The 24,116-nt window shown below is 40.7% G+C and overlaps 1 protein-coding gene across 4 annotated transcripts in view; it reads left to right on the top strand.

Annotated features, from left to right (window-relative positions):
- MAGT1 (magnesium transporter 1) overlaps positions 1 to 24,116 on the top strand; it is a 72,466-nt gene that overhangs the window by 23,646 nt on the left and 24,704 nt on the right. For 3 of the 4 annotated variants that reach the window (XM_024240274.3, XM_063720977.1, NM_001131459.2), the window contains 5 exon segments: positions 4,228 to 4,345; positions 17,686 to 17,826; positions 18,309 to 18,449; positions 19,598 to 19,687; positions 21,227 to 21,290. In XM_024240274.3, coding sequence (XP_024096042.1) covers positions 4,228 to 4,345; positions 17,686 to 17,826; positions 18,309 to 18,449; positions 19,598 to 19,687; positions 21,227 to 21,290 — 554 coding nt within the window. 4 annotated transcript variants of the gene reach the window in all.

Genomic DNA, 24,116 nt, shown 5'->3' with positions numbered 1-24,116 from the left:
AATCCCAGCACTTTGGGAGGTCAAGGCAGGTGGATCATCTGAGGTCAGGAGTTCAAGACCAGCCCAGCCAACATGGTGAAACCCCATCTCTACTAAAAAAAAAAAATACAAAAATTAGCTAGGCATTGTAGTGCATGCCTGCAGTCCCAGATATTTGGGAGGCTGAGGCGGGATAATCGCTTGAACCCAGGAGGCAGAGGTTGCAGTGAGCCAAGGTTGCGCCACTGCACTCCAGCCTGGGTGACAGAGCAAGACTCTGTCTCAAAAAAAAAAAACAATATTAGTATCAACTTATGTAACTTTATGCCAGTAGCATTGATATAGTATTTTTTTATTATTTATAAGTGCTTTCAACTTCATACTCTTGTATTGTCAAAATCCCAAAAGGTAGGTAAAGCAAATATCCTACCATTTTTGGAAGAAACAGCCTCCACAATTTTAACTGGTCTACCCAATGCTTAAGATGTTTACTAATGCAATAATGGTGGCTTCATCCAAGTTTGGAATTCAAGAAAACTGGTAGTTTTTTTTTTTTTTTGAAACAAAGTCTCACTCTGTCACCCAGGCTGGAGTGCAGTGGCGTGATCTTGACTCACTGCAGCCTCCACCTCCCAGGTTCAAGTGATTCTCCTGTCTCAGCCTCCCGAGTAGCTGATACTACAAGTGCACACCACCACGCCCAGCTAATTTTTGTATTTTTAGTAGAGACAGGGTTTCACCATGTTGGCCAGGATGGACTCGATCTTTTGACATCGTAATCAACCCACTTGAGCCTCCCAAAGTGCTGGGATTACAGGCGTGAGCCACCACACCCAGCTGGTAATTTTTTTTTTTTTTTTTTTTTTTTTTTTTTAAAGATGCAGCTGGGTGTGGTAGCTCATGTCCTTGATCTCAGCACTTTGGGAGGCTGAGGCGGGAGGATCACTTGGGCCCAGGCATTGGAGACCAGCCTGGGCAACATAGTGAAACTTTGTATCTATAAAAATAAACAAAATTAGCTGGGTGTGGTGATGTGCCTGTAGTCCCAGCTACTCCGGAGGCTGAGGTGGGAGGATCACTTGACCCTGGGAGGTCGAAACTGCAGAAAGCAATAATCATCCCACTGCACTCCAGCCTGGGCGACAGACCAAGACCCTGTCTCAAAAACAAACAAACAAAAAAGATGCATGGGATCTCATGTGAAATCTGAAAAAGTTGAACTCCTAGAAGCAGAGTAGAATGGTGGTTTTCAGAGGCTTAGGAGAGGATGGGGGTGAAAGTGTACAAAGTTTTAGTTAGATGAGAGGAGTAAGTTCTGGTGATCTGTTGCACAGTATGGTGACCATAGTTAATGTATTGTAGATTTTGAAATTGCTAAAAACATTTTAAATATTCTCACCACCAAAAAATAATAAATAGGTAAGGTGATGGGTATATTAATTATTTTTTTTTAATCCCAAAGATCCATGATTTAGGGATGTTTCTAATTTCCCAGTTTTATAGTGATTGTAAACCTTGGAGATGGAGACTAATCTTGCTTAAGTTTTCATCAAACAATGGTTTCTTGATTTTATTTTATTGTTTCTTAATGATCTTAGGAGCAAACATTGCTATTTTGTTAAATAAACACCATGAACAATTCAAAATGATGGATACTAAAAAATAAAGTGGCTTTTGCTTTTTAGTGTCTTTTTATTTATATTTTTAGATCAGTGTATCTGATCTGGTAATTAACTTTAAATAAAATGACAAAGCTACTGTATGAAGAATTAGTTTAGTAAAAGCTTGGAGGTTCTCCAGATTCTGACAGCCTGATAGCCATGCAAAGGAATAGACAGCTTGTTTCAGAATGGTGTGTTCTGCCACCCCAAGCCTTGATAACTTTTCTTTAACGATTTTTCTCCCTGGAGCTAGGGTATAGTCAAGGTATTTAGTTCCATAGTGCTTATTTTGTGGAGTATATGCTGAATATAAATTAAAAATAAATAAAAGAAGAAAACGGAATTGTAAGTAATAACTATGAATAAACTTGAAATCTAGAATTACTTCTAATTCCGTCATTTCACTCAATAGCAGTCAAGAGTATACAAAAATAGCAGGGAACAAACACAAACTCCTTCATAATTCTCTATTAAATGCAAATTAATGGAATTCTTACTAACCTAAGTTTTTACTGGCATCTTATTTTCTACAAGACCAAATTTAATATTAACTCAAATTTTTCTACACTCACTCAACAAATAAAAATTAAGCAACAGCAACATGAATTATACTGTAGTTGTAGTGCTGTTGGGATGAGAATTGTAAAATAGATACCCTACCCTTATCATCTGGTTAAGGAAATGAGTTACACATATGAAAATTTAGATGGCAGTATAAGGCAATTTGTGATTAAGTACCAGATCAACTGTACATATAATAAATACTGTAAAATTTCAGGAAAGAAAGTTAAATAGGAGTGATTTGGATTGGCCTAATGGAGGAAATAAGACTTGTGCTAGGGCTAGACAAATGGATAAGATGTTGAAACAGGCAGGATATTCTGGTTAGAAGCATGATGTACACAAGGGTACAGGAATAGGAGTAAATAAAATATTGGGACTAACGGTTACTGTTTGAGATTGATTAGTAGTAAGACTACATAAAAACTAGATGTATTATTTGAAGCTATGTGATAAAGAACCTTCAATAACTAGTGAAAGACATTAGAGAATGTATTCTGAAGGTAATAAGAAAGCAACAGTGATTTCTGAGAAGTGTTTCAGGAAAGTAGTAATTTAGGAAGATGGATGTATATTGCAGTATAAGGATTGGAGGAGGGCCAGGCACGGTGGCTCACGCCTGTAATCCCAGCACTTTGGGAGGCTGAGGCAAGCGGATCACCTGAGGTCAGGATTTCAAGACCAGCCTGGCCAACATGGTGAAACCCTGTCTCTACTAAAAATACAAAAATTAGCTGGGCATTGTGGTGGGCACCTATAATCCCAGCTACTTAGGAGCCTGAGGCAGGAGAATCGCTTGAGACTGGGAGGCAGAGGTTGCCGTGAGCCAAAATGGCGCCACTGCACTCCAGCCTGGGCCACAGAGTGAGACTCTGTCTCAAAAAAAAAAGAAGGATTGAAGGAGGAGGAGAAACCAGAGTCAATATTTTTAAATATCCTACTATTAGATAACAAAAATCTGACCTTAGATGATAGCAATAAAAACAGGAGGGTATGGAGTGAAAATTTTATCACAAATGAGGATTGACAGATCATGAGAACTGAAAGCATATGGGAGATATGGAAAAATTCAAAGATGACTTGAGGTTTCAATAATTTTTTTTTTTTTTTGAGATGGAGTCTTGCTCTGTCGCCCAGGCTGGAGTGCAGTGGTGTGATCTCAGCTCACTGCAATCTCCGCCTCCTGGGTTCAAGCCATTCTCCTGCCTCAGCCTCCCGAATAGCTGAGACTACAGGTGCCCGCCACCATGCCTGGTTAATTTTTGTATTTTTGGTAGAGATAGGGTTTCACCATATTGGCCAGGCTGGTCTGGAACTCCTGACCTTGTGATCCGCCTGCCTCGGCCTCCCAATGTGCTGGGATTACAGGTGTGAGCCACTGCACCTGGCCTAACTTTTGTATTTTTAATAGAGACAGGGTTTTACCATGTTGGCCAGGCTTGTTTTGAGCTCCTGACCTCAGGTAATCCACCTACCTCAGCCTCCCAAAGTGCTGGGATTACAGGTATGAGCTGGCCTCAATTAATTTCAATTCCTAGACACTTCTTATCTTTCATCCTAGTAATTTATCTGATTGTGTTATTTACCAAGTAGCTTTTACACTTTAGATTTTTAAAAATGGATTAGTATTGTATTTCTGCTTTCTTTAGGGAATACCCTTCTGTCTTGTCTTTGAACTCTTAGAAGTAGTTTAGGATATTGAAAGTTATTGTAGAGGCAATTAGCTATATATTTCCAATGATTGTTGAAAGAGTTTTGGGATAAGAAACAGGCACAAAGTATGAAGCGGAGTCAGGTAATTACTACTTCTCATGAAATCCCTAACTTGGGATAAGGCTTCTCTTATGCCAAAACAAGATTTGTCTTAACCCAGTCAGCAGAGTCTGACCTACTTGTCAGTGTTTTTTATTATTTCTCCCATTGAAAAAACTGCTATTGCTTGCTTGGACCTGTTTTACTGATGATAAACGAGATTGCTTTCAAAAATTGTTTTATACGTTATCTTCACGAATCTCATTGCATCCAGGCAAGCTGATGAAGAATTCCAGATCCTGGCAAACTCCTGGCGATACTCCAGTGCATTCACCAACAGGATATTTTTTGCCATGGTGGATTTTGATGAAGGTTCTGATGTATTTCAGATGGTAAGATCTTTGGTTTATTCTGCTATGTAAAAATAGGTAAAATATAGTGAAAGTGGAATATATTTTTTTCAGTGGCTATAAGACATTGGGATTGCTCTTATGTAAGATCTAGAGTAGCAAACTAAAAGCTAAACTTGAGCTAACCATAAAATGTAGTTACCAATGCTAACCTACTAGAATATGGAAATTCAGTAGTATTTAAATAACATACATTTTTATTGTAGTAAAATATATAAAACAAACTTTATCATTTTAACCATTTTAAGTATATAATTTATTAAGGAATTTTTTAAATCACAGCACGAGTCCCACCATTATGTAATATTGAAGTCTTTAGTATAGCTATCTATACTATAGATATCTTTATCCCCTTACCTCTTTTTTTAAATTTTTATTTTTATTTCTATAGTTTTTGGGCAACAGGTGGTTTTTGGTTACATGGATAAGTTCTTTAGTGGTGATTTCTGAGATTTTGGTACACCCATCCCCCGAGCAGTGTACACTGTACCCAAATATGTAGTCTTTAATCCTTCATCCCCCTCTGACCCTTTCCCCCCAAAGTTCCCAACGTCCATTATATCAGTCTTATGCCTTTGCATCCTCATAGTTAAGCTCCTACTCATAAGTGAGAACATAACGATATTGGGTTTTCCATTCCTAAGTTACTTCACTTAGAATAATGACCTCCTGCTCCATCCAAATTGCTGCAAAATACATTATTTCATTCCTTCTTACGACTGAGTAGTATTCCATGATTTATATATACCACATTTTCTTTATCCACTCATTGGCTGATGGACACTTAGGTTGGTTCCATATGTTTGCAGTTGTGAATTGTGCTGCTATAAATATGCGTGTGTATGTGTCTTTTTCAATAATGACTTCTTTTCCTTTGGGTAGATACCCAGTAGTGGGCTTGCTGGGTCAAATAGTAGTTCTACTTTGAGTTCTTTAAGGAATTTCCATACTGTTTTCTATAGTGGTTGTACTAGTTTACATTCCCACCAACAGTATTAAAAGTGTTCCCTTTTCACTACATCCACACCAACATCTATTTTTTTTTTTTTTTTGCTTTAATTATGGCCATTCTTGCGGGTGTAAAGTAGTATTTCATTGTGGTTTTGATTTCTCTGCTAATTAGTGATGTTGGCCATTTTATATCTTCTTTTGAGAAATGTCTATTCTTGTCCTTTACCCACTTTTTGATGGGATTGTTTGTTTTCCTCTTGCTGATTTGTTTGAGTTCTTTGTAGATTCTGGATGTTAGTCCTTTGTCAGATGCACAGTTTGCAAATATTTTATCCCACTCTGTTGGTTTACTCTGCAGATTATTCCTTTTGCTGTGCAGAAGCTTTTTAGTTAAATTAGGTCCCATTTGTTTATTTTTGTTTTTGTTGCATTTGCTTTTGGGGTCTTAGCCATGAATTATTTGCCTAAGCCAATGTCTGGAAGAGTTTTTCAGCTGGGCATGGTGGATCGTGCCTGTAATCCCAGCACTTTGGGAGGCCGAGGTGGTTGGATCACTCGAGGTCAGGAGTTTAATACCAGCCTGGCCAACATGGTGAAACTCCGTCTCTACTAAAATACAAAAATTAGCCAGGTGTGGTGGCAGACGCCCGTAATCCCAACTACTCGGGATGCTGAGGCATGAGAATCGCTTGAACCCAGGAGGCAGAGGTTGCAGTGAGCCGAGATTGCCAGCCTGGGTGATAGAGTGAGACTCAGTCTCAAAAAAAGAGTTTTTACAATGTTATCTTCTAGAATTTTTATGGTTTCAGGTCTTAGATTTAAGTTTCTGGTTCATCTTGAGTTGATTTCTTTTGTCCCCTTACCTCTAGTCTTAGTAGAAAAGTAGATCTTTTGTTGTTTGAAACTGAACCTTTTTCCTGGGCCCTGGATCACATACCCACCTGCTCTGTCAATCATGACCTCTTACAACTATTTTTTTGTTTTTGAGACAGAGTCTCGCTCTGTTGCCCAGGCTGGAGTGCAGTGGCACAATCTTGGCTCACTGGCAGCCTCTGCCTTTTGGATTCAAGCAATTTTCCTGCCTCAGCCTCCCAAGTAGCTGGGATTACAGGCACTTGCCACCACGCCTGGCTAATTTTTTTATTTTTCTTTTTAGTTTTAGATTTTTTGAGATGGAGTCTCACTCTGTTGCCCAGACTAGAGTGCAGTGGCTTGATCTCAGCTCACTGCAACCTCTGCCTCCCGGATTCAAGTGATTCTTCTGCCTCAGCCTCCTGAATAGCTGGAATTACAGGTGCCCACCACCACGCCTGGCTAATTTTTGTATTTTGAGTACAGATGGGGTTTCACCATATTGGCCAGGCTGGTCTCAAACTCCTGACCTCAGATGATCCACCCACCTCAGCCTCCCAAGTGCTGGGATTACAGGCGTGAGCCACCACACCTGGCCTATTTTTAGCTTCAGCATCTCTACTAGTTCTTTCCCCTTGCATATAAATACTTAAGGACATAGATTCAATTTTGTCTTTGTTTATAAATGTGTCTAATTCATATATTTGAACATATTTTACTCAATTGTATAAAACATAAAAGGAAAAAGCTGGATATAATGCCTTGCTATACATCTTCATATGAATGACTTCCCAATCTAAAAATTTATTATGTCCCAAATTAAACTCTTTTCTCTTCCACTTTCACCCAAATGTCATCTTATGTTCTGTATCATTAATGACACTTCTTTGTCATCTTCATCTTGTTGTACATGTGTCATAGCGATACCCCCTTTACATTCCAAGGCTCACATTCATCTCTCATTCAAGCTAATGCAGTAGCCTTTTAACTGGTCCACTTAACCTTCCATTTAGCGCTTTGTCCATATTGCCTGCTATAACATTTCCCAGAGTTTTTTCTACATGGTATTAATAAGAATTCTTGGAAAAAAATAAACTTGGGAAACCCTGGTTTAAACAAAATTAAGTTTTCTTTTTACTTCAGGGTTCAAAAACTGGGAAGGATCTAAGTTCTTACCCTACTTGCAAGCTAACAAGTTAGCCTGCCACAGTTTCATGGATGCTGGCAGAAAATATGACACTCCTGAGTCAGCGTCCAGCAAAGGACTTTTTGCTGTTTGTTTTTGAGATTGGGTCTTGCTATTTTGCCCAGGCTAGTCTTGAACTCCTGGGCTCAAGTAATCCTTGCACCTTAACCTCCTGAGTAGCTGGGATTACAGGCTTGTGCCACCATGCCTGGCTCAAGTTAAAGGACTTTACTACTCACAACAAGTAGCCAAAATGTCATAGGTTCCCCAAACCCCATTTCCCATAGGGCAATCCAAAGAGGGCCAGTGGTCAGCTACTCAGAAGGCTGGATCAGGAGGATTGCTTGAGATCAGGAGTTTGAGGCTGCAGTGAGCTGTGATTGTGCCTCTGCACTTTAGCCTGAGCAGCAGAGCCAGACCCCAACTCTTAAGAAAACAACAATAACAAAGAGGGCCAATGGGCTGCATTATGGGAAAGGAACACCAAGCTCTGGGAACCCACATTTTCTGTAATGGATAGTAAGTGTGCCTCCCCTTTGCTGTGGAGGGAGACTGTGTAACCACCCAAGGGGTTAACTTTGCTGCTGCCTAAACAGAGCCAATTCATCAAGACAGAGGAATTGCAATAGAGAAAGTATTTCACGCACAGCTAGCTTTACGGGAGACAGGAGTTTTATTATTACTCAAATCAGTCTCCCCGAGCATTCGGGGAGCAGAGTTTTTAAGGATAGCTTGGTGGGTGGGGGGAAGCCAGTGAGCCAGGAGTGCTGATTGCTCAGAGATTAAATCATAGGGAGTTAAAGGTGTCTTCTTGTGCTGAGTCAGTTCCTGGGAGGGGGCCACAAGATCAGATGAGCCAGTTTATTGATCTGGGTGGTGTCAGCTGATCCATCAAGTGCAGGGTCTGCAAAATATCTCAAGTGCTGATCTTAGGAGCAGTTTAGGGAGGGTCAGAATCTTGTAGCCTCTAGCTGCATGACTCCTAAACCATAATTTTTCATCTTGTGGCTAATGTTAGTCCTACAAAGGCAATCTAGTTCTCAGGCAAGAAGAGGGAGGTCTGCTTCGGGAAAGGGCTGTTACAGTCTTTGTTTAAACTATAAACTATAAACTAAGTTTCTCCTAAAGTTAGTTCAGCCTATGGCCAGGAATGAACAAGGACAGCTTGGAGGTTAGAACCAAGTTGGAGTCAATTAAGTTAGATCTCTTTCACTGTCTCAGTCATAATTTTGCAAAGGCCATTTCAACTATCTTCCAAAGATATACAAATATCCTTGAGAAGATTGTCCAGAACAAAGGCAGTTAGGGCCCTTGTCCACAAGATGTGCAGAAACATGAGAAATTCATGAAGAATTGTCTCCCAACACAGCTTTTGAGAGATCAGAGATGTTAACATGCTGATGCTGATATGTGTTATACTTTCCAATGGGGGCTCTAATATACAGAATTTCTCATATTATTGGACCACTTAATGGAGCATTTGGCTAGATTCCATGGAACACACTTTTGAAAGGAGTAGTGTATAGACTGAAGCCAGAATTCCTTAGTCCTAATTTCACGTACTCTTTACTCCAGTCACACCTTTCCCATAATCATATTCTTTGATGCACTCTTTTTTTTTTTTTTTTTTTAATTGAGGTGGAGTCTTGCTGTCACCCAGGCTGGAGTGCAGTGGCGTGATCTCGGCTCACTGCCAACCTCTGCTCAGGCGATTCTCGTGCCTCAGCCTCCGGAGTATCTGGGATTACAGGCACGCGCCACCACACCTGGCTAATTTTTTTAATTTTTAGTAGAGACAGGGGTTTCGCCATGTTGGCCAGGCTGGTCTCGAACTCCTGACCTCGGGTGATGTGCCCGCCTCGGCCTCCCAAAGTGCTGGGATTACAGGCATGAGACACCACGCCTGGCCTGATGCACTCTCATATGTCAGCACTGTTGATTGTTGGTTTACAACAACGTGAAGCATCCTTTCTTCCCTGTCTGCTTTCTCTCCACTCTCAAAATTCTGCTTACATTTTAAGCCTTGTTTCAGATACTCCCTGTAAGCTTTCTCAACTTTTCCAGATAAAAAATGAGTCACTCCTTTTCTTGTATTGTTATATTACTTGCCTTAAATTTCTGTTATACATTTATCCACATTTTGTCTTACAGTAGAGTTAGCTCTGTAGTTGTTTGACAGTCTCCCTTAGAATATAGTTACGGCCAGGTGCGGTGGCTCACGCCTGTAATCCCAGCACTTTGGGAGGCCAAGGCAGGCAGATCACGAGGTCAGGATATCGAGACCATCCTGGCTAACATGGTGAAACCCTGTCTCTACAAAAAAAAAAAAAAAAACAACAACAAAAATTAGCTGGGCATGGTGGTGTGCACCTGTAGTCCCAGCTACTCGGGAGGATGAGGCAGGAGAATGGCTTGAACCCGGGAGGCGGAGCTTGTAGTGATCTGAGATCGCGCCACTGCACTCCAGCCTGGGCGACAGAGCGAGACTCCATCTCAAAAATAAATAAATAAATAAATAAATAAAAGAATATAGTTACTACTTAGTTAATGGCAGAGCCATATCCTGTAGCTATCAGTGCTAAGCACATAACGGGTATTTGGTAAATGTTGAAAAAAATAGCTTAATGTTTCCATTTTACAGTATATCATTCATTGTGCTATTCATATTCCAGTCTCACTTAGCCATCTCCATAAATCAAAATCAGTGCATTTATAAAAATGTTGTAACCTAAAAGGTTAGTGCATTTAGGATTTATTAGACCAAAGGAAACAATTTCTAGAGTTTAAGAAATTGAGGCCAGGCATGGTGGCTCACACCTGTAATGCCAGCACTTTGGGAGGCCAAGGCCTGGGGATCACTTGAGGTCAGGAGTTCGACACCAGGCTGGCCAACATGGTGAAATCCCGTCTCTACTAAAAATACAAAAATTAGCCAGGCATGGTGTCGGGCACCTGTAATCCCAGCTACTTGGGAGGCTGAGACAGGAGAATCGCTTGAACCCAGGAGGTGGAGGTTGTAGTGAGCCAAGATCGTGCCACTGCACTCCAGCCTGGGTGACAGAGCTAGACTTTCTCTCAAAAAAAAAAAATTGCTTTTTAATTCTCTACTATTTAGGCTGCAATTATTTTTGGAAATTACAATTTTTAATTCCATTTATTTTAACAGGGTAACACATAACTTCTGTTAGTGATTTGTAAAAATAGAAAACCCAATTTTTTTCTACCTTAAATAGTTTTTTTACTGATAACATAATATTTGTACATATTTATGGGGTACATGTGATATTTCGTTACATTATAGAATGATCAAGTCAGGATAGTTGGAGTATCCATCACCTTGAGTATTTATCATTTCTATATGTTGGGAACATTTCAAGTCCTCTCTTCTAGCTGTTTTGAAATATGTAATACATTGTTGTTCATTATAGTCACCCTACTCTGCTATGGAACATTAGATCTTACTCCTTCTAACTGTATGAGTGTACCCATTAACCGACCTCTCTTCACTGCCCACTCCCGCACCCCTCCCCCCCCCCACCCCGTCCACCACAACAAGCACATACACTGTTCCCAGCCTCTGGTATCTGCCATTCTACTCTGTACCTCCCTGAGTTCAACTTTTTTAGCTCCCACATATGAGAACATGCCATATTTGTCTTTCTGTGCCTGGCTTATTTCACATAATAACTTCCAGTTCCATCCATATTGCTGCAAATAACATGATTTCATTCTTTTTTATGGTGGAGTAGTATTCCATTGTGTATATACACCACATTTTTTTTTCTTTGAGATGGGGTCTTTCTCTGTCACCCAGGCTAGAGTGCAGTGGCACAATCTTGGCTCACTGCAACCTCCCAGGTTCAAACCATTCTCCTGCCTCAGCATCTCGAGTAGCTGGGATTACAGGTGTGCGCCACCACGCCTGGCTAATTTTTTTGTATATTTAGTAGAGATGGGGTTTCACCATGTTGGCCAGGCTGGTCTCCCTCCAACTCCTGAGCTCAACTGATCCACCTGCCGCGGCCTCCCAAAGTGGTAGGACTACAAGCGCGAGCCACTGCGCCTGGCCTAATATCACATTTTCTTGATCTGTTCGTCTGTTGATGGATGCTTAGGTTGATTCCATAACTTTGCTATTGTGCTGCAGTAAACATGGGGGTGCAGGTATCCCTTTGATATACTGATTTCCTTTCCTATGGATACATGCCCAGTAGTGGCATTGCCGGATCAAATGCTAGTTCTATTTTTAGTTTCTTGGGAAATCTTTATACTGTTTTTCTTTTTTTTTTTTTTTGAGACGGAGTCTCACTCTGTCGCCCAGGCTGGAGGGCAGTGGCGTGATCTCGGCTCACTACAAGCTCCGCCTCCCGGGTTCACGCCATTCTCCTGCCTCAGCCTCCCGAGTAGCTGGGACTACAGATGCACACCACCACGCCCAGCTAATTTTTGTTGTAGTTTTTAGTAGAGACAGGGCTTCGCCATGTTAGCCACAATGGTCTCGATCTCCTGACCTCGTGATCCGCCTGCCTCGGCCTCCCAAAGTACTGGGATTACAGGCGTGAGCCACCACACCTGGCCTTATAGTGTTTCTCATAGTGGCTATACTAATTTAATTTCCCACCAACAGTGTATGAGTTCCCTTTTTTTTTTTTTTTTTTTTACCGGAGATGGAGTCTCTGTTGCCCAGGCTGGAGTGCAGATCTCGGCTCACTGCAACCTCCACTTCCTGGGTTCAAGCGATTCTCCTGCCTCAGCCTCCTGAGCAGCTGGGATTACAGGCGCACATCACCACACCCAGCTAATTTTTGTATTTTTAGTAGAGACAGGGTTTCACCATGTTGGGCAGGCTGATCTCAAACTCGGGACCTCAGGTGATCCACCCGCCTCGGCCTCCCAAAGTGTTGGGATTACAGGAATGAGCCACCGTGCCTGGCCATGAGTTCCCTTTTCTCCATATCCTTGCATCTGTTTTTGTTTGTTTGTTTGTTTAAGGTAAAGAAAGGCAGATTTATTAGAGAAAGTAGGACAACGCATTGCAAGGAGGCAACAGACAGATGAGCAGAAAAGGAGCTTTTCTAATAATAATAATAATAATAATGGCCATTCTAACTGGGAGAAGATGATATCTCACTGTGGATTTGATTTGCGTTTCCCTGATGATTAGTGATGTTGAGTATTTTTTCATACACCTGTTGACCATGTGTGTCTTCTTTTAAGAAATGTCTATTCATGTCCTTTGCCCACTTTTTAATGGGATTATTTGCTTTTTTACTGTTGAGTGATTTGAAATTTTTTTGTTTTTGTTTTCGTTTTATTTTCTTTTTAGAGTTGTTTGAATTTTTTGTATATTGTGGACATTAGTTCCTTGTTGAATGAATAGTTTGTAAATATTTTCTCCCATTCAACAGATTGTCTCTTCACTTTGTTGTTTCCTTTGCTTTGCAGAAGCTTTTTAGCTTAATATAGTCCCATTTGTCTATTTTTGTTTTTGTTACATACACTTTTGTACCTTGAATAGTTTTTAATATTAATTTCCATTACTCTATTTTAGAGCTAGATTTTAGAGCCAAAGGTATAAGGATGGTAGTGTGTCCATCTGTGGAAGAGATTCAAATCTTTCTCTAAGTAACAGTGTCATATGCCACAGTATGCAAAAGCTAAGCATGTGTGAAAACTGATACCTACCAAAAATAGTGTATCTTATTTTGGCTCATTAACCTCCAAGGAATTTCAAAGTCTAAAGTCTACAAGGGGTTTTGGTGGGGTTGTTTTGTAAATATATATAATATAAAATTTATTATGTTTACCATTTTTTTAATGTACAGGTCAGTAGTGTTAGATACATTCACAATGTTGTACAACCAATCTCCAGAATTCTTTCATCTTCCAAAACTGAAACTTTATAGCCATTAAACAACTTCAGTTCCCCACTCCCCCAGTTCCTGACAACCACCATTCTACTTTCTGTCTCTATGAATTTGACTACTCTAGGTACCTAATATAAGTGGAATTATATAGTATTTGTCTTCTTGTGACTAGCTTATTTCACTTAGCATCGTGTCCTCAATGTTCATCCATGCTATAGCATGTGTCAGAACTTCCTTCCTTTTCAAAGCTGAATAATATTGCATTGTATGTATACACTTTATTTTGTTTACCCATACATCTGTCACTGGATACTTAGGTTGCTTCCAGCTTTTGGCTATTGTGAATAATACTGCTGTGAACACGAGTGTTCAAATAATCTCTTCAAGACCCTGCTTTCAGTTCTTTTGGTTATATACTTAGAAGTAGAATTGCTAGATCATATGGTAATTCTATTTTTAATCTTTTGGGGAACCTCCATGCTGTTTTCCAGAGCAGATTCACCATTTTACTTTCCCACCAATGGTGCACAAGGGTTCCAGTTTCTCCACGTGCTCGCAACCACTTCTTGTTTTCTGGGGGTTTTTTTTGTTTGTTTTGGATAATAGCCATCTTTATGAGTGTGAGGCGGTATCTCATTGTGGTTTTGTTTTTTATTTCCATAATGATAGTAATATTGAACATTTTTTCATGTGTTTTGTTGGCCATTTGTATATCTTCTTTGGAGAAATGTCAAGTTCTTTGCCCATTGTGTGTGTGTGTGTTGCCTTTTTTTTTTTTTTGAGATGGAGTTTCGTTCTTGTTGCCCAGGCTGGAGTACAGTGGCAGGATCTCGGCTTACCACAACCTCCATTTCCCGGGTTCAAGCAATTCTCCTGCCTCGGCCTCCCGAGTAGCTGGGATTACAGGCATGCGTCACCATGCCTGGCTAATTGTTTTCATATTTTTAGTAGGGATGGGGTTTCTCCATGTTGGTCAGGCTGGTTGCAGACTCCCGACCTCAGTTGATCCACCTGCCTTGGCCTCCCAAAGTGCTAGGATTACAGGCATGAGCCACTGCGCCCACCCGTGTTGCCCATTTTTTAAATCAAGTTTTTTGTTGTTGTTGAGTTGTAGGAGGTCTTTATATGTTACAAATTTTTTGTTGTTGTTGTTTTTATTTTGTTTTTGTTTGTTTGTTTCTTGAGACAGAGTCTCACTCTGTCGCCCAGGCTGGAGCGCAGTGGCGCAATCTTGGCTCACTGCAACCTCTGCCTCCCAGGTTCAAGCAATTCTCATGTCTCAGCCACCCAAATAGCTGGGATTACAGGCATGCACCACCATGCCTGGCTAATTTTTGTATTTTTAGTAGAGACAGGGTTTCGCCATGTTGGCCAGACTGGTCTCAAACTCCTGGGCTCAAGTGATACACCTGCCTTGGCCTCCCAAAGTGCTGGGATTACAGGCATAAGCCACCATGCCCAGACTATTCTGAATGTTAACTCCTTATTAGATAAATGATTTACAGATAATTCCTCCCATTTCACAGGTTTTCTTTCTACTCTGTTGATTGTATCGTTGGGCTACAAGATGTTTTGAGGCCGGGCATGGTAACTCACGCCTGTAATCCCAGCACTTTGGGAGGCTGAGGCAGGCGGATCACTTGAGGTCATGAGTTCGAGACCACCTTGGCCAACATGGCAAAACCTTGTCTCTACTAAAAATACAAAAAAAAGTAGCTGGGTGTCATGGCGCATCCCTGTTATCCCAGCTACTTGAGAGGGTAAGGCAGGAGGATAGCTTGAACCCAGGAAGCAGAGATTGTGGTGGGCCAAGATTGCACCAACGCACTCCAGCCTGGACAACAGAGTGAGACTCCTTCTCAAGAAAAAAAAAAAAAGATGTTTTCAGATAATTAATTTGTTATAAAGATGTTTTATTAGTAATCAGGGAAACACAAATTAATAGTATGATAATGATAAAGTACAGTCTTCACCCATCAAGTCAACTTTTGGCAAGGATGTAGGGAAATGGATACATTACTGCATTGTTAGGTAGAAGTATATTTTGGCACAGCCACTTTGGAGGACAATTTGGCTATATCCATTTTTTTTTTTTTTTTAAAGACAGAGTCTCACTCTGTCACCCAGGCTGGAATGCAGTGGTGCAATCTCGGCTCACTGCAACCTCCGCCTCCCAGGTTCAAGTGATTCTTGTGCCTCAGCCTCCTGAGTAACGGGGATTACAGGAACCCACCACCACACCCGGCTAATTTTTGTATTTTTAGTAGAGATGGGGTTTTACCATGTTGGCCAAGCTGGTCTCGAACTCCTGACCTCAAGTGATCCACCTGCCTCGGCCTTCCAAAGTGCTGGGATTACAGGCGTGAGCCACCGTGCCTGGGCACTGTATCCATTTTAATTAAAAAATATTTCTATCCTATGACCTAACAATCCCATTTCTAGAGAATCACTTTCACATGGGTACAGGGAGATATGTGCAAGGATGTTCACTGCAACATTATTTTTAGTTGCTAAAAAGGAAGACAACCAGGAAAATACCATTAATATGATACCACTTATGTTAAAACAGAAAGCAATATTATATGTTTTCTGGTGGTATAAACACATATATGAATAAATTCAAAAATATCTGTAAATGGTAACTGTGGCTGCCAGAATGCACTAGAATTGGTCCTTAAAACCATGTAATGTTTTTAAAAATATTTTTTACAAGAGAAGTGTATTTATATGTTACTTATTTTTTATTTATTTATTTAGAGACGGAGTCTAGCTCTGTCGCCCAGGCTGGAGTGCAGTGGCACAATCTCGGCTCACTACAACCTCCGCCTCCCAGGTTCAAGCGATTCTCCTGCCTCAGCCTCCTGAGTAGCTGGGATTAAAGGTGCCCACCATCACGCCCAGCTAATTTTTGTATTTTTAGTAGAGACAGGGTTTCACTGTGTTGGCCAGGCTGGTCTCGAACTCCTGACCTCATTATCTGCCCACCTCGGCCTCCCAAAGTGCTGGGATTACAAGCGTGGGCCACCGCACCCGGCCAGTTTTTATTTTTTATACACATTTTCAAAAATGTAAAGGTGGTATAACTAAACAAATATTGAATAAAGAGTTTGGCCTAAAATTTGGGCAGCATTTGGTAGACTGAACATTGTATAAGATTTGGTTCCTAGCTTTGCAATCACAGAAATTGAATTTTAACAGGATAGCCAGAATTTATCTACCTCTAGGGATTTTGTGCCTACCGACCAAGACATATAAATCTATGGACATTGGTAACCAAAGGAGTAATCTATTAATTCATTAATTTACCACATTATACAGCCAAAGAGACCAAAATAATGATAAGCAACAGTCAGTACATGCTCTCACCTTATGGGAAAGTTTGAAAACTTACTGTTAGAGGATTTTAACTAAAGAATCAAAGCATGGGAGTTGGATTATTTTATTGGCTGAGGTTTTAAAGTTATAATTGTAAGGCCGGGCATGGTGGCTCACACCTGTAAACCCAGCACTTTGGGAGGCTGAGACGGGTGGATCATTTGCGGTTAGGAGTTGAAGACCAGCCTGGCCAACATGGTGAACCCCTGTCTCTACTAAAAATACAAAAATTAGCTGGGTGTGGTGGCACATACCTGTAATCCCAGCTCCTTGGGAGGCTGAGGCAGGAGAATCACTTGAACCTGGGAGGCAGAGGTTGCAGTGAACCGGGATCCTGCCACTGCGCTTCAGCCTGGGCAACAGAGTGAGACTCCATCTCAAAAATAAACAAATAAATAAATAAAAATTGATTTGTGCAAACCAATCTCTATAAGATTGTCACCAGCCTGGGTGACAGAGCGAGACTCCATCTCAAAAAAATAAAAAAAGATATAATGCAGATGAGATGGTTATGGTTTCTTTATCTTAGTATTTCCAGTGTTGTCTTCTCAAATATATCATGATGTCATGATGGAGAATAGAGAAATGTGATGCTCATCAGTAAACATTTATGGACCTTCTTAGAATAGACTATTTCTGCATATAGCCACCATTTTGTATTGTTTTTCACTGCCGTTTTAGAGCATTATTTTATTATCTTGGTTCCTCCAAATTGAGAATGCACTCTATTTGGAGCTTACTCAGCTACATAAGATTATTTTAGTGCTCATAAATGTATTCATTTTGCATAATCTCTGAACAGATTAAAATATCTGTGGTATGGCAAAGTTTCCATTCTAGTGAAGTAAAATACAGGTTTCTTAGCGAGGAATGTATATTTGGTGAGTAGTGTGTAATACTTAAGGTCACAGGCAGCTTTGCTTTTAAAGCCTGCTCCACCACTTACCACTTTCCTTGGGCAAACCAAATCACTTAACCTACCTAAACCCAGGCCTCCTCATCTTTGTAAAATGCCTAAATTTCAAGATGTTAACTGCAATTAAGATTATTTTGCTGATAATGTATATTTTCATGGGCTCCTTTTTATTCAGCTAAACATGAATTCAGCTCCAACTTTCATCAACTTTCCTGCAAAAGGGAAACCCAAACGAGGTGATACATATGAGTTACAGGTGCGAGGTTTTTCAGCTGAGCAGATTGCCCGGTGGATCGCGGACAGAACTGATGTCAATGTAAGTTTCCCAACTATGTAGACTATTTCTTGGCCATTATCCCCTTTGAATCTTACTGGGAGGCCCTAATTAGTCGTGTCCCCATATCACTGAGGTGGTTCCAGTTTGGCAGTCACTTCATAAGTAGCATTAAACAGAATCATCTTGATGAATGAGTGAAATTACAGAACACTCTCTATTACCCTATTGAATTCAGCATGGAAACCACTCTTTCAACCTTAAGTCCATGGATTATCTAGTTGTACTTGGCAAATCCTTCTTAATCTAAAAGATGTTATGTTGTGGTTAAATAGAATATTGTACCTATTCTATCCTATTTTAGGTTATATTATAGACTAGTTTGATTGGGATAAAATAAAAAGGATCATTTTTCTGAAAGTAACCACACTAATTTTGATTGCTTTCATTTCAGATTTTATTTTGACCCATATAATTAGTAAAAAATTTTATATTTTAACATGTTTTTCTCTCCTTTCCATTAGATTAGAGTGATTAGACCCCCAAATTATGCTGGTCCCCTTATGTTGGGATTGCTTTTGGCTGTTATTGGTGGACTTGTGTATCTTCGAAGAAGCAATATGGAATTTCTCTTTAATAAAACTGGATGGGCTTTTGCAGCTTTGGTGAGTGAATTTTAGAAGACAAAAAATTATTTGAATAAAATTCCTAATAATGTATTTTTAGGTAAGCTTTTATTTATGTGAGAAGTAGCATTTTATTTCTTATCTGAGGAAAATGGTTTTATATATTTTAATTTTCTGTCTTAAAATCAGTTTGTTTCATTTGTTATCTCATTAGGATGGCCAGAACTTCAAGGAACTGATTGTACCTGCCTTTTATTCAACCTAAATGACAGACTGTCATCTCTATGAAAATCTCTAGTTGTTCTGAAAATATTATTCTTTTTTTTTTTTTTTTTTTTGAGGCGGAGTCTTGGTCTGTCATCCAGACTGGAGTGCAGTGGCGCCATCTTGGCTCACTGCAACCTCTGCTTCCTGGGCTCAAGTGATTCTCCTGCCTCAGCCTCTCGAGTAGCTGTGATTACAGGCGTGTGCCACCATGCCCAGCTAATTTTTTTGTATTTTTAGGAGAGACAGGGTTTCACCCTGTTGGCCAGGCTGGTCTTGAACTCCTGACCTCAGGTGATCCTCCCACCTTGGCCTCCCAAAGTGCTGGGGTTACAGGCGTGAGCCACCATGCCCAGCCTGAAAATATTATTCTAAAAAGCCTTTTCAGTATTCAATTTTGAAACTTGTGTCTGCATAGTTATAATTTTTAAATAGTGTTTTCCTGGCCGGGCGCAGTGACTCACACCTATAATCCCAGCTCTTTGGGAGGCTGAGGTGGGCGGATCATGAGGTCAAGAGACCGAGATCAACCTGGCCAATATGGTGAAACCCTGTCTCTACTAAAAATAAAAAACTAGCTGGGCGTGGTTCTCGTGCTTCTGTAGTCCCACTACTCAGGAAGCTGAGGCAGGAGAATTGCTTAAACCTGGGAGGCGGAGGTTGCAGTGAGCCGAGATCACGCCACTACACTCTAGTCTGGGCAAAAGAGCAAGACTCCATCTAAAAAAAAAAAAAAATAGTGTTTTCCTTTCGAAGTATTATCGAATTGTGATCCTTGGGATGAAATATAAGCCTTAACAAATCATTTATCTGCAAAAAATTATGTGTCTTAACTAAACAGATGCACATTTTCATATTCCTATTATGTAATCAAGGCAAAAACAGTTCGACCATGAATATTTTATTATTTTTTTGTTTCCTAGTGTTTTGTGCTTGCTATGACATCTGGTCAAATGTGGAACCATATAAGAGGACCACCATATGCCCATAAGAATCCCCACACAGGACATGTGGTAAGGGAAGTCTGGGATTTCTTTCCTTTGTAGACCAAAGTTAACTCAATGATTATTACCCTGTGAGAACAGTGCCAGCATATGAAGGAGCTGGATTTAGTCTTCACTTTTCAATCTCTCTGTGTTAACAAGCTTCCATCACTGATAAGACCATGCAGTGCTCTTTTTTTTTTTTTTCTTTTTTCGAGACGGAGATTTGCTCTTGTTGCCCAGGCTGGAGTGCAATGGCGCGATCTCAGCTCACTGCAACCTCCACCTCCCTGGTTCAAGTGATTCTCCTGCCTCAGCCTCGTGAGTAACTGGGATTACAGGCATGCGCCACCATGCCCAGCTAATTTTGTATTTTTAGTAGAGACGGGGTTTCTCCATGTTGTTCAGGCTGGTCTCAAACTCCCTACCTCAGGTGATCCGCCTGCCTCAGCCTCCCAAAGTGCTGGGAATACAGGCCTGCAGGCATGAGCCACTGCACCCAGCCGCAGTGCTCTTAAAAGTGGGAAGTTCCTTTTCCCATTTGGTGAATCCTTCTAACCAAGCTAGCTAAGAATGAAAGACAGCCTTCAACTAAATAGAAAAATTGATCAAGTACCTGAGCATCCACTGTTTCTAAGCACTGTGCTAAGTATTATTAAATATAGTGATAAACAAGAAAAACATGATCCCTGTCTTTATGGAGCCTACATTATTGTACCTCATGGTCTTGTACACTTAAATACTAGTTTTCTCACCCAGGTGCAGTGTTTTGCATTTGTATTCCCAGCTACTTGGGAGGCTGAGGCAGGAGGATGACTTGAATCCAGGAGTTCTAGCCCAGCCTGGACAACATAGCAAGATCCATCTCCTTTAAAAAAAAAAATGGGGCCAGATATGGTGACTAATACCTGTAATCCTGGCACTTTGGGAGGCTGAGGCAGGACCACTTGAGGCCAGGAGTTCAAGACCAACTTGGGCAGCATAGTGAGACGTCATCTCTATGAAAAACAAAAAAGAAAAGAAAAAGAAAAACAACAACAACTAGTTTTCTGACATATTCTGTTGTTGAAAATATAAGTACAATATCCAAGCATTTGGGAGGCTGAGGTGGGAGGATTGCTTGAGCCCAGGAGTTTGAGACCAGCCTGGCCAACATAGCAATATGTCATTTCTAATGAAAAGTTAAAAATTAGCTGAGCAGGCATGGTGGTGCATACTTGTAGTCCCATCTACTTGGGATGCTGAGGCAGGAGGATTGCCAGAGCCAGGACTTTGGGGTTGCAATGAGCTATGATCATGCCCCTGCACTCCAGCCTGGGCAACAGAGCAAGACCCTGTCTCAAAAATAAACATAGTATTAGTACAATGAAAAGACAAATCGAGAATAGATAATACAAAAATAGCCTTATAGTAACCAGACTTACTGATGAATGCCACAGACCCGGAGTATGTCACATGGTTTATCAGGTGAATTAATAATTTCATAGTTTAAAATATCCCGTTTTAGGGTTAGCATACCAACATTTAATGTATACTTAAAGATTCCATTTTGTCTTTTTTCCCTCCTAGAATTATATCCATGGAAGCAGTCAAGCCCAGTTTGTAGCTGAAACACACATTGTTCTTCTGTTTAGTATCCTTTTACAATAAGTCTTTCTTGCTGTATTTTGTCTGTTTTCTCACACTCTAGTATTCTCTCTACATCATTTGGCTGGGGCTGTTCTCTTAATGCAAGTCACAATATCCTTTGAAAATCATCACTGTGTCATCCTCTCTAGCCCAATAAACTAAAGACTACTAGGGACAAATCTGTAGTCTGATAGGGCCAGGTTTATTGGCTCGTTAATACAAGGAAGACTGTACATTAGAAGAACCATGGAACATCTTAACAAAGAAAAGATAGAGTTGTAATAGGATTTGGGAGAATAGTGGAGTTTATGTGAAATTTAAACAAAGCATTGTTTTGATAGGCTAAAAGCAGTGTAAGGCTGTGTAAAGGGGTCAACATCAGGTCTGAACTGTGAATCAGACGCAGGGTTCTGTTTGCCTGGAAACTACAAAGTTAACATAAATGTGGGATTTTTGTCTTCAAAAACTTCTTTGAAGCTCTATACCTTGGTTGTAAATTGAGGCTACTTAGAAATTATACTTGTAAATTGAGTGACTTAGATCTGCCAAGCAAGAATATTTCATTTTTACTCATATAATTGCAAGAAGTCTATTTAAAGACCAATATTCCTCAGTAAGAAAACAGTAGTTACTCAAAGATGGGGATATTTTGACATTTTACAGCTGAAGTGTGTGCTAGGGAAAAATACTTCCTGTGGACTTTGCAGCTGCTTTATGTTTGTGTTGTTCCATCCTCTTGAATGACAAGGAATATTTTTACTTTCTTGGCCCGAGCTAATTTTTATTTTCTTATATCTAAAAGTGGGTGCCTCTGTAAGCTGCAAAGACAGGTAAAAGCAATGTCAGATAAGTAAGAATCTAAATTTCCTAGTATTACTAAACATAGTTTACCCACCTGAGTACATAAGCACTGACTCTGGAACAAATCAACAGGGTGAACAAATGTAATGTTCCTGGAATTGTGCTTCTCAGCCAGGGTGTCCTGACATTGATATACAAGAATCAGCTGGGCATGGTGGCTCACACCTGTAATCCTAGCACTTCGGGAGGCTGTGATGGGTAGATTGCTTGAGCCCAGGAGTTTGAGACCAGCCTGGGCAACGTGGCAAAACCCTATCTCTACAAAAAAGTACACACAAAAAATTAGCCAAGTATGGTGATGCATGCCTGTGGTCCCAGCTACCAGGGAGGCTGAGGTGGGAGGATCAATTGAGCCCAGGAGGTCAAGGCAACAGTGAGCCGATATCACACCACTGCACTCCAGCCTGGACGACACAGTGAGACCCTGTCTCTAATAAAGAAGGAAAAAAAAATGAAATTTAAATATATTTTTTTCTGATTGCAAAAGGAATACAAATTAAAGAAAATTTAGAATACAAATAAGTATAAAGAAAAAAATTCAAAAGTACTGAAAATTGTATCTTTACTAAATGTTTGTGTATGTCTTTCCCAGTTTTATTATACTATGTTGATGATTAGAGAGATTTTAAGGAAAGCATTCTAAAAAAATATTAAGCTTTTGATTTTAACTGATTTTAATTGAAGGATATTTGGGAAAATGTTCTTATGCACTATGGAAAATATACTTATTGCTTAACATCCAGCCCAAACCTGGGAGAGTTAATCTATTCAACCATGAAATGGTGAGCTGAAAGATTAACAATATACACCTAGTCCATATGAGAAGAAAGAAGACTGAGGCCGGGCGCGGTGGCTGATGCCTGTAATCCCAGCACTTTGGGAGGCCAGGGCAGGTAGATCACCTGAGATCAGGAGTTCGAGACCAGCCTGGCCAACATGATGAAACTCCATCTCTACTAAAAATACAAAAAAAATTAGCTGAGCATGGTGGCGGGTGCCTGTAATCCCCACTACTCAGGAGGCTGAGGCAGGAGAATCTCTTGAACCCAGGAGGCGGGGGTTGCAGTGAGCAGAGATCGCGTGATTGCTCTCCAGCTTGGGCAATTAGAGCAAAACTCCATCTTGGGGGGTGGGGGCGAAAAGACTGAAAGAAAAATATTACTCAAACTTTATTTTTTTAAATCCTAAAATTTTAGTTGAAAATGTTCGTTTATGGGCTGGGCGTAGTGGCTCACTCCTGTAATCCCAGCACTCTGGGAGGCGGAGGCAGGTGGATCATTTGAGGTCAGGAGTTCAAGGCCAGCCTGGCCAACATGGGGAAAGCCTGTCTTTACCAAAAATACAAAACTTAGCCAGATGGTCAGGCGTGCTGCCTCACACCTGTAATCCCAGCACTTTGGGAGGCCAAGGCAGGCGGATCACCTGAGATCAGGAGTTCGAGACCAGCCTGGCCAATATGGTGAAACCCTGTCTCTACTAAAAATACAAAAATTAGCCAGGCATGTGGTGCACGCCTGTAATCCCAGCTACTGGGGAGGCTGAAGCTGGAGAATTGCTTGAACCTGGGAGGCGGAGGTTGCACTGAGCCGAGATGGTACCACTGAACTCCATCCTGGGCAACAGAGTGAGACTCTGTCTCAAAAAAAAAAAAAAAAAAAACAGCCGGGAATGGTGACGGGCGCCTGTAATCCCAGCTACTCAGGAGGTTGAGGCAGGAGAATCGCTTGAACCCAGGAGGTAGAGGTTGCAGTGAGCCAAGGTGGTGCCACTGCACTCCAGCCTGGATGACAGGGTGAGACTCTTGTCTCAAAAGAAAAAAAAAGAAAGACAATGTTCATTTATGGTTTGATGGATTCAGCCTGGCCAACATGGCGAAACCTCATCTCAACAAGAAATACAAAAATTAGCCAGGAACGGTGGTGTGCACCTATAATTCCAACTACTCAGGAGGCTGAGGCATGAGAATTGC

Source organism: Pongo abelii, chromosome X (genome assembly GCF_028885655.2).
Source record: "Pongo abelii isolate AG06213 chromosome X, NHGRI_mPonAbe1-v2.0_pri, whole genome shotgun sequence".
In the NCBI taxonomy this organism is placed as follows: domain Eukaryota; kingdom Metazoa; phylum Chordata; class Mammalia; order Primates; family Hominidae; genus Pongo; species Pongo abelii.
This window is presented reverse-complemented; position numbering and strand designations above follow the sequence as displayed.